Source organism: Neophocaena asiaeorientalis, unplaced genomic scaffold, assembly GCF_003031525.2.
Source record: "Neophocaena asiaeorientalis asiaeorientalis breed wild unplaced genomic scaffold, Neophocaena_asiaeorientalis_V1.1 scaffold177, whole genome shotgun sequence".
Taxonomy (NCBI): domain Eukaryota; kingdom Metazoa; phylum Chordata; class Mammalia; order Artiodactyla; family Phocoenidae; genus Neophocaena; species Neophocaena asiaeorientalis.
In genome coordinates this window covers 22,931,645-22,941,884 of record NW_020172779.1, presented here as the reverse complement: position 1 = coordinate 22,941,884, position 10,240 = coordinate 22,931,645, and the positions used below count along the sequence as shown (strand labels likewise).

The following is a 10,240-nucleotide window of genomic DNA, read 5'->3' as shown; positions in this document are numbered from 1 at the left end:
AAGGGGCCCCTGGGTAGGGAGGCAAGGAGGGCTGGGGCCCCCCAGGATATCCAGGGTTGGGGGGAGGATAGCTGTCCCCAGACACCAAGAAACTCTTTTCATGGGACATGGCCTCAGGTTCTGTGGTCTCCCCCTAGAGGACAGAGAGAGAACGGTTAGCCCTGAGGTGACAGGAACCAGCCAGGGGCCTCTCCACCTGCTACCGGGAAACGGGACGGAAGGAGGGGGTTTCGTGACCTTTGCCCCAGGGCTGTACGGAGCCCGAGCTGCGGGGCCAGGAGAGGCGGGTGGGTATCGGGTGGCTGGCCGTGTGGCTTCAGGAGGGGCCCCTACAGGCCGACCCTAAAGATGGAGGAGGGGATGGACGAGGGGATGACTTTGGCAGCCCCAGGATTTGGGGCTTCTGCCGTTTCTTGCAAGCAACTGGAGGGGCCGTCTCACCGCTGCTGGCCTCTCCGGGTCAGAGCTCAGCGCGGGTCGGGGCTGGGGGCGCGGTCGGGGAGGTGCGGGGGTGTGCCCGGACCCTCCCCTTCACATCCCGCCCCTTAAGCAGCTTTAAGGGGCCAGAGCCGGCGGCTATTTCTATCCCAGGAAATCCCCACGCCATCTGTGACCAGCCAGAACCCTGACTACCCCCTCCAAGAGCAGGGCCCTGGGGTCTGGGGCGGGGCCGGCGGCGCGGGGGCGGGGCCGGGGGCTGGGCTCCGCGGGGAACGCGGGGGCTTCTCCCGGATGGACCCTACCCGACTGGGTTTCCCTGCTGGCTTCTTTCCGAGCCCCAGGCCCGAGACCCGCGTCCCGTCCTGTCCGCTGAGGGGTGGCCTTGGGCCGTGAGGGCTGTAGACCTCTGGAGGCTGAGACCTAGCCTCTCCAATTTGGGTCAGGGAATTTTGAGAAATTTATTCCTAAATCTGGGATTTGCTAAGTCTGACAAGCACTCTCCATCCCTCCTTGGCCTTAAAACTCCGCTTCCCCTTTCATCCAGGTCTGTTCCAAAGCAAGAGGCCTAATTCTTTAAATGCTCTATCCTCTCTAGGAAACGAGTCCAGGTCCCTACTAGACCAGTTACCCTTACTTGTCTTGATCACAGTACCACAAGCTGTAAGGGTGGCATTCTTAGCCCTGTTTCGCTGCTAAGGGGCTGAGGCTTAGAGATGCCCCAGGACTGGAGGCCAAGTTAAATTCCCTTGGCTTCAGTGGTCCTGAGGAAGTGCTGCCTGCCACCTCCAGGGACATCCCTGTGACGTGGTCCCCTGGAGCCCTCTGCAGGAGTGCCTGTCCACCTGGGGCCTAGGAATCTTACTGTACTTTCCGGCCTTTTGGACAGTGGCCTCTCCCAGGCCCAGCAGTGATTGGGAAGAGGCTCTGTCCTATGCAGCTGGTGTGCTGGTTCATCGTTGAACGGCGGGCCCCAGGGAGGGCAAACCCTGACCTGTACCTTTGCAGTTGTCCTTCATATAAATGCCCCATGGTGGCTGATTTCAAGCGACCACCAGTTTAACAGCTGATTCACAAAGACTCCTGAAAATTGAACGATGTAGTCACGATGTGAGTTGCTCCAGCACACTGCTGCCTGTGGTAGCAGGGATTGGTGTAATAAGCAAATTATACAGTATGTTAGAAGACGATGAGTTCCATGAGAGGAGAAAATACAGAGCAGGCAGGGATGACTTCAGGTTTTGTAGAACTAGAAGCTCATACAGTTTGAGGGGTCTTTTTTTAAGAAAACTAATTAAAAATGACAAATATGAAGTTGAGGCCAGGGCCCTAGGAGGGGCCCGTGCAAGTCACAGTTCCTGACGGAGGATGGGATGCAGGGGGGATGCAGCAGAAGAGACTGGGGCCCGGTCAATCCAGCCTGGCAGGTCCTCCAAAGGACTGTGGCTTTACTGTGGACCCAGCTGTAGCAGCTGTCGGTGCCACTTAGAAGGCTCACGCGGCCCTCTGTTGAGGAGGGCCAGTGCGAGTGGGCAGGAGTGGCAGAGAGAGATCAGTTAAGAGGTCAGAGTAGTGATCCAGGCAGGAGATGATGGAGGCTCAGATCAGGGTGGGGGCAGCCAGGGTGCTGGGTGTACAGCTCGGGGCACAGACTGGACAGGTCCTCAACTCCTTGGAGAAGTAGCAGGGCCAGAGGCTGGGTTTTAGCGGCTGAGGGATAAGTGGGAGGGGCGAGATGGAGAGCAGTGGGGGACACAACTCTCTGCGAGGCTGGAAGCCAACGGAGCACAGGCAAGGGGGGTACTCGGCGGCAGCAAGAGGGACTGTGGACTGTAAAGGTACAGCCGAGCGTGAGGCTCCACGTACCCTCTGTCTCAGGGATGTGCTGCAGCAAGGCCCGTGAGCACAGCATCAGCCTCTTCTGGGGTCAGCCTTGGTGCAGCCGCCACCTCCGAGGACAGTGTAGGCTGGGGAGGCGGGGAGGAAGCTCTTGTAGGTCAGGAGTGGGAACTGCCGACCCACCCTTGCGGGGTGGGAGGTCGGTCCCCTGTGTGTTGTTTAAGGGTGAGTGCGGGTGCCGTCGCCCAGCTTGCTGGGGCAAGTTGAAAGCCAGCCTTAGCCAGGCCGGCCAGAGCCCCAAGGTGCTCATGCAGTGGGGGAGGGTAACACAGAGGCTTGAGGTCTTGAGTGGAGGGCGATGATTCGAGCCCCCCGTGTGGATTTACCAGGGAGGGTGACCGGCCGTACTGAGGTTCACAGGGCCAGGCCCACGGGAGTGGAGGACGGTGAGCCTACACGTGCCCCACCCTGCCAGCCACTGGGCTGAGGTCAGACAGGTGGGGCGGGTGGGCTGGGCAGAGGGCTGAGGAGCTGGGGGTGGGGCTGGAAAGTTCTGCAGGAGGGGCCTGAGAAGGGAAGCACCCGAGAGGCAGATGCTCTCCCCGGCACTGTGGGCCCCTCCCTCCCTCCAACGGTTTCACTTTTGTTTTCTTGTCCCAGCCCTTTGGCTTTAGGGCAAAGGGGAAGGAGTCCGGCTGAAGGCCTAGGCTGCTGGGGCCCAGGCAGCTGGGGGAGCGTGAGTGCGGGATGTGACCCAGCCCCACAGTGACGGGGGTGCCAGGGAACGCTGCTCAGGGGCCTGCGAGGGGTGAGGGGGGGCTGTGGGCTGCTACCCCACCTGTTCCTTCGGCCCAGGCTATGATGATGAGCGAGGAAGAGGCGGAGCTGGGGGCAGCCGTGGAACTCAGAGGCCTGCCCCCCGACATCCCAGACGAGCTGCTCACGCTCTATTTCGAGAACCGTCGAAGCTCTGGGGGTGGACCTGTGTCGAGTTGGCAGAGACTTGGCCGCGGGGGCATCCTCACCTTCCAGGAGGCTGCAGGTGAGTGGACCCATGCAAAGGGGCAGCCTGGGCCCCCATCGGCCGCCGGCCCTGACACCCCCTCCCCCTGCCTGCAGATGCAGCGAGGGTCTTGGCCCAGGAGGAGCACACTCTGCACGGCGCTCGGCTGAGCCTGCGGCCAGCCCCACCACGCGCCCCTTCGCGCCTACTGCTCCAAGGACTGTCTGCTGGCACGGGACCCCAGCACCTGGAGCAGTATGTCCAGGCCCTGCTTTGTGCCGCAGGGCAGCCAGTGCAGCCGTGCCGTGCCCTGGCCAGTCCCCGACCAGACCGGGCCCTGGTGCAGCTGCCCAAGCCCCTTTCAGACGCAGGTGAGAGGCGGGATTGGGGCAGACGTGCCTTTCAGGGGAGATGCCCCGAGCTGACTTGCACCCTCCCCACAGAAGCCCGCGTCCTGGAGGAGCACGCCCAGTCCCTGGGCCTGAAGGGGGCTGAGGTCTCCCTGGCCTGGGTGCCTCAGGCCCGGGCGGTGCGTGTCGTGGGGGGCAACCCCCCTGCAGACCTGCTGCTGCTGGAGCTGTACCTGGAGAATGAGCGCCGGAGTGGCGGGGGGCCCCTGGAGGGCGTGCGCAGCCTGCCAGGGCACCTGGGCACCATCGCTTCCTTCCAGCAGTGGCAGGGTGAGTGGGGCTGGACAGGGCGGCCCACCCTCCCTATACCTTGGAGCCCTGACGACTTCTGTCCTTTCCCTTCCTCCAAGTGGCCGAACGGGTGCTGCAGCGGGCCCACCAGCTGCAGGGTTCAGAGCTGATCCTTGTCCCCCACTACGATGTCCTGGAGCCCGAGGAGCTCAGCGAGCACACCAGTGGAGGGAACCGCTTGGCCGAGTTGGGGCCTGGGGCCCCCAAGCATGCTCTCCTGGAGGCTGGAGGGCCAGCAAGGGCACAGAATTGTGCAGGGAATGTGACACTGGGCTCTGAGGAGGCACCGGGGCAAACAGGAGCCTTGCTGAGGACAGGGCATCTCTGGGACAGGTCCTCTCTGGGACAGGCCAGGCCAGTCAGCTCCAGGCCCGTGGGGTCTTCCGAACAGGAGGGGTTGGTGAGCCCGGGGCCTACGGGGTCTCCAGGCCCAGTGGAGATTGCCGTGGAGTCTCTGGAGCAGGTGGTGTCAATGAGCCTGGGCCCTGTAGGGTCACCGGGGCAGGAGGGCCTGGTGGAGGCAGTGCTGCCGATGGAGCTGGGAGCAATGCGCTTCATTCAACTCTATCACGAGGACCTTCTTGCTGGCCTGGGAGACGTCGCCCTCTTCCCACTCGAGGGATCAGATATGACTGGATTTCGGGTAAGCGACCCCTGAGGATTCCTCACCTCTACTACTGGGGGCTCTGGGTGCCTCTCCTGTGCCCCAAACCTGCCAAGTGCTCCTCCTCACCCCGCCCCGTGGTCCTGCAGCTCTGCGGAGCCCTGGCCCCATGCCAGGCAGCCGAGGAGTTCCTGCAAAGTCTGCTGGGCAGCGTGAGCTGTCACGTGCTGAGCCTGAAGCACCCAGGCAGTGCCAGGTTCCTGCTGAGCCCAGAGGGGCAGCACCTTCTGCGGGGGATGGAGGCTCAGTTCCAGTGCGTCTTTGGGACAGAGCGTCTGGCCAGGGCTGCCCTGGACACAGACCTGGGAGAGGTAGACATGGAGCCCTCCCCTCCCCTCCCCTCCCCTTTTTCACTCCTCAGCACCCCCGTACCTCCTCCACCCTTGCTCAGAGGCCTGGGAGGGGTATGTGTCTGGGGGGTACTGGCATTCTTTCCCAACAGGTGGACCCCACTGAGGCCCTACAGGTGCTCCCTGGCCACTCCCACACCCTGTGGCCTCCAGACAGTACAGACGGTGGCCAGGAGAATGTGAGCCTAGGTAGGGCTCCCGGGGGACCCCGGCACATCCTGCGGCCCTTTCTTGACCTCACCCCCTGCTGCTCTGCCCTGTGACCGTATACCCTCTAACCCCGTCTCCATCTTCCACCCGGCCCCTGACCAGTCCTCTCCTTCAGCCCCATCCTGGCTGGACTTGACCCCTGACCCGGTGCCTCTCCCTGTTCCCAGACGAGGTCCGAGAGCTGCTGGCCGCCCTGGAGGGCCTGGATGGGGAAGACTGGCTGCCACTGGAGCTGAGGGAGGAGGAGCCCGCGGGGCAGCCGGAGGAGGAGAAGACTCCCAGGGCTGGGGAGGGGCCCGTGGCGCCCCGCACCGGGGTGCCTGGGCGGCTGCAGGAGGAGGCTGAGCTGCAGCTGGCTCTCTGCCGCTCACTGGAGCCACAAGGCCAGGTGGCCGAGCGGGAGGAGGCTGTGGCGCTGCAGTGGGCCCTGGCCCTCTCACTCCAGCCGCCCCCGCTGGAGGAAGAACTGGAGCCCCGGGGTGGGGGGCCTGGTAGCTGGGCCCAGCTGGAGGTGCACGCGGCCTTTGAGCAGGATATGGATGAGCTGGACCGGGCCCTAGAGGCGGCCTTGGAGGTGCACCTCCGGGAGGAGACGGTGGGGCCCCAGGGCTGCGTGCTGCCCGCGGAGCTGTGCGCCCACCTGGAGCGGCGCCACGGCGTGAGCGTTGCCCTTCGTGGTGACCGCATCGTCCTCCGTGGCTTTGGGACCCAGCCCACCCGTGCGGCCCACCACTTAGCAGCGCTGTGGGCTGGCCCCCGGGATCAGAGCTTGGCCTTTCCCTTGGAGGCTTCGGGCCCCACTTGTGAGTCTGCGGCCCGCATGGCGGAGGGCAGGGTGGACCGGTGCCCCAGGCATGGCCCGCACCCCCTTTCTCCCTGTGTGTCAGTGCCACAGCAGAGGCCGAGGGAGCCCTTGGGCAGGCTGGAGTGTGTGGCCGAGAGCAGCAGTGAGTTCCATACGGTAGTGCAGGCCTTCTACGACACACTGGACGCTGCTCACGGCAGGATCCGTGTTGTCCAGGTGAGTCCACGCCCTGCCTTGCCAGCCTCTGGCCTCCTGGGCTCCTGACACCATCTTGGCCTTGCAGAGCCTGTGGGCTATCTCTCTTGCCTATGTCAGGATCGGCTGGCCAGAAGCTGCCCAGCAGGCTGAAAGCTGTTCGGGGGCAGGGGAGGACCAGGGCTCCGCAGCCCCGTTCCCTGCCCGAAGTGTGTTCACGAGTGTGCGGCCAGAGAGACAGAAGGCTGTAGAGCTTAGGGGGTCCCAGCACAGGTCCCCACTTCGCCGGTTACAGCCCGATGCCGGCCACAGTTTCTTCCTCTAGAACATGGGGTGGTGATGCCATCTCGTGGCTACTGTGAGGATGACTCATTCCCCCAGTTGTCCCGGGTGCTGTTCTGGGGCCCGTCTGCCTCCCAAGGGGTCTGCTCCAGCAGGAAGAGGGCTGGCTGCAGCGAGGCAGCCTCCTCCTACATTTTCACTTGTTGAATGTGGCAACTCTGAGCACGGTTGGGTTGCGGAAAGGGCTGGGCACCACGGGTGGGGGACCCGAATGAAGCTCTGGGAGCCCCAGTGAGCCCTGGCCACCCAGGCAGGTGGGAAGCGGAGGCTGAGAAGGAGGGGCTCAGAGGCGCGGTGCTGGAGGCAGCGAGGGCCGGAGCGCCTGCAGGGCCGGAAGGAAGGACTGAGGAGGGGCTGTGCGCCAGGCAGGGGTGGAGAGCGGCGGGAGGTGAGAGCTGGGCCAGGCTGAAATGAGCTGGCTGCAGAAGCGAGGGGGCAGAGAGGAGCTGGAGCAGAGTGCAGGGCTGAGTGCTTCCGGCTCAGGGGAAGGAATCTCAGGGCGGTGGAGAGCTGGGCTCACGGTGAGTGGGAAGCCAGGTGGCCCTCTTGACGCACCAACTTGTGGGTGGGTGGGCCTGGGGCCAGGGGGCGGTGAGCAGCAATAGCAACCCGGATCTGTTCAGATACGCAGACCCTCACGCCTTTCCCAGACCGGGCCCAGTCCGCCACCAGCAGCACCACCACCGCTTTCCTGGGGATGAACACTGTAACTCTGGGTGGACTTAGCAGCTGTCACTTCTGCATTTGGAGAGAGGAGGACGCCCTGCACTCATGCCACGTGCTCCTCCCGAGGCTCTGTTAGTCACGTGCGCTTGATTCTTCTAGCAGGACCTTTGTGACTTTACGTGGTACACTTGAGTCTTTTTTCCACTTAACGATTTTAGAGACTGTTTCTTGCCTCCCTGCACGGAAGATCAGGAGAATGGGCTTCCCTTCCCCCTTTCACCTCCTCCTCCCTCTTCCATCTCACAGTTTGGCCAGTGACATTATTTTTAAGTTGGCAAGGTTGACAAACGTCATCTTCTATTCTGCATGGCACGCTTCTAGTCTAAGCATGAAGCTCCATACTTGGGCCATAGGTTGATCGAAATATAATGACAATGAAAAAATATTTACCACTGGACCAGAGAGGAAAGGGGGAAATGAAAAACCTAGTTATTGAAACCAGGTTGCATGGAAGAGAATATTCTAGGATTCAAGGACTAATGGCTCTTTTTTTTAATAATAGACTTATTTTATTTATTTATTTTATAGGCTGCGTTGGGTCTTCGTTGCTGTGCGCGTGGGCTTTCTCTAGCTGCAGGGAGCTGGGGCTACTCTTCGTTGCAGTGCACGGGCTTTTCATTGCGGTGGCTTCTCTTGCTGCGGACGGCACAGGCTCTAGGCCTGCAGGCTTCAGTAGTTGTGGCATGTGGGCTTCAGTAGTTGTGGCTCGCGGGCTCTAGAGCGCAGGCTCAGTAGCTGTGGCGCACGGGCTTAGTTGCTCCGCGGCATGTGGGATCATCCTGGACCAGGGCTTGAACCTGTGTCCCCTGCACTGGCAGGCAGATTCTTAACCACTGTGCCACCAGGGATGCCCAACTAATGGCTCTTGATTTTGTTTACTTTCTTCGTTTTTCTCTGTGGTGCTTGGCTGCTGGCTTACTCTTGGTGACCGTGTCACCTTCTTGCATAGATTCCTTTTCTGTGTAGTAAAAGTATCTCCTTGAGTGAGTAGTCAACATTTTGGACTTTTTTTTTTTTTTTGTGGTACACGGGCCTCCCACTGCTGTGGCCTCTCCCACCGCGGAGCACAGGCTCCGGACGCGCAGGCTCAGCGGCCATGGCTCACGGGCCCAGCTGCTCCGCGGCATGTGGGATCTTCCCGGACTGGGGCACGAACCTGTGTCCCCTGCATCGGCAGGCGGACTCTCAACCACTGCGCCACCAGGGAAGCCCCAACATTTTGGACTTTTAAACGTATTTTGCCTTTTGCAATTAGAAGTAATTTGCAACTATAATTTGATATTGGTATTTTTTTCAAACAAAAGATGCTATGTGTTTATTAAGATATTTCTGTTAACTTAAGCACAGCTGGTTCTTGCATACCTTAATCTGTCCTTATTTTGTCCTCACCATTAATAGTTTGGCTGGATATAGGGTTCAAGACCAAATATGTTTTCCTTCAGATCTTTTGAGAGACTTAACTCTTTTTGTTTCCTCCTTAAAATTTTTTGTTCTTGGAAAGGCAAGAAAAAAAATCCTTCTATGGTCTCTTAGCATCCAGTATTGCTGGTGAGGACCCCAATATGAAAACGTGAGGTTTTTTCCCATGTCTATATGTCGACTTTGGGGTGTGTGTGTGTGCACGTGTGCGTCTGGACGCTTGTAGACTTCTCTTTCACTTTGAAGGTTGAAGTTTTCCCAGCAGGTAGGTGCCTTTCCACATTGTCTTTGGCATTTTATGGCAAGATCCTTTCCATCTGAAGATGCTCCCTTCAGCTCAGGCAAAGTGTCTTCCATTAAGTCCTCACTTGCTCCCATCACCTGTTGGGTGTCTTCTTATGGAGCTCCTATGACTCAGATCATAGAGCTCCTCCCCCCTCCCTCATCTGTCCTCTCACAGTTCCCAACTCTTTTCTTTAGCTCTGCACTCTGAGTCACTTCCTGAACTCCATCTTCATCATCTTGTTATTATCCACACCCACTGGATGCAGTTCAGCAATTCCATTCTTAATGTAAGAACTCTCTTTCAGACTGTTTCTTTTTCACAGTAGGTCGTCTTGTTTCATGGATATAATATTCATTTGCATCCCTCTGAAGTGACTAGTTAGAATTTCTTTAGAAACTTTTTGGGTCCCTGAGTTGGCTCCTCTTCAGTTGACTACTGGGTTGGTCACCTTGGTCTCCCATCACTGAGAGGTCCGGGGCATCTCCTGGTGTTGGGAGTGAAGTCCTGCGGGCAATGCAGGCGGGCAGCTCAGCTTTTCTCTGCAGAGGCCTGGCTGTGGGTGCAGGGTTCTGGTGAGTGGATGGGTTGCCTACCCGCAGACCCCCCTGGAAGCCCTCCAACGCCACCTGGGGCTCCGTGGAGGTGGCGAACGTCCGCCTAATGTCTGCTACTGGGCAGAGCGTGACAGGAGCTGTGAGGTCTCCCCAGACCCTGAACTCCTCCAGGAGAGGGCTCTTGATTCCTGGGCTCAGCCCTGTGCCCTGTGGCCCAGGGGATACAATAGCCTGGTTCTGACCGAGGCCGCCCGCAGGTGGAGCGTGTGTTGCACCCGCTGCTGCAGCAGCAGTACGAACTGCACCGGGAGCGCCTGGAGCAGTGCTGTGACCGGCGGCCGGCGGAGCGGGTCCTGTACCACGGCACGTCGGTGGCCACCGTCCCGGACATCTGCGCGCACGGCTTCAACCGCAGCTTTTGCGGCCGCAACGGTGAGGCCTGGGTCCCTGAAGGGGCGCGGTCTCTGCCCACCGTAACCACCCTGACCCCCGTGCCTCCCCCCGCAGACACGCTCTACGGACAGGGCGTGTACTTCGCCAAGCGCGCCTCCCTGTCGGTGCTGGACCGCTACTCGCCCCCCGACTCTGAGGGCCACAAGGCGGTGTTCGTGGCGCGGGTGCTGACCGGCGACTACGGGCAGGGCCGCCGCGGGCTGCGGGCACCCCCCCCGCGGCCCCCCGGCCACGCGCTCCTGCGCTACGACAGCG

General features: G+C 60.7%; 2 protein-coding genes across 2 annotated transcripts in view; one reads left to right on the top strand and one right to left on the bottom strand.

The window, feature by feature from the left end:
* GRINA (glutamate ionotropic receptor NMDA type subunit associated protein 1) overlaps positions 1-590 on the bottom strand; it is a 2,275-nt gene extending 1,685 nt beyond the window's left edge. Inside the window, exons 1-2 of the mRNA XM_024741164.1 lie at positions 238-590; positions 1-133 (exon numbers count right to left, since the gene is read on the bottom strand). The exon at positions 1-133 is cut by the window's left edge and continues 177 nt beyond it. Coding sequence (XP_024596932.1) covers positions 1-109 — 109 coding nt within the window. The 5' untranslated portion in view covers positions 110-133; positions 238-590. The remainder of the gene's footprint in view (positions 134-237) is intronic.
* A 2,236-nt stretch (positions 591-2,826) lies between these two features.
* The window catches only part of PARP10 (poly(ADP-ribose) polymerase family member 10), a 9,893-nt gene continuing 2,479 nt past the window's right edge, over positions 2,827-10,240 (top strand). Inside the window, exons 1-11 of the mRNA XM_024741028.1 lie at positions 2,827-3,013; positions 3,133-3,319; positions 3,397-3,651; positions 3,724-3,960; positions 4,041-4,624; positions 4,735-4,956; positions 5,088-5,184; positions 5,373-6,008; positions 6,093-6,226; positions 9,790-9,964; positions 10,040-10,237. Coding sequence (XP_024596796.1) covers positions 3,136-3,319; positions 3,397-3,651; positions 3,724-3,960; positions 4,041-4,624; positions 4,735-4,956; positions 5,088-5,184; positions 5,373-6,008; positions 6,093-6,226; positions 9,790-9,964; positions 10,040-10,237 — 2,722 coding nt within the window. The 5' untranslated portion in view covers positions 2,827-3,013; positions 3,133-3,135. The remainder of the gene's footprint in view (positions 3,014-3,132; positions 3,320-3,396; positions 3,652-3,723; positions 3,961-4,040; positions 4,625-4,734; positions 4,957-5,087; positions 5,185-5,372; positions 6,009-6,092; positions 6,227-9,789; positions 9,965-10,039; positions 10,238-10,240) is intronic.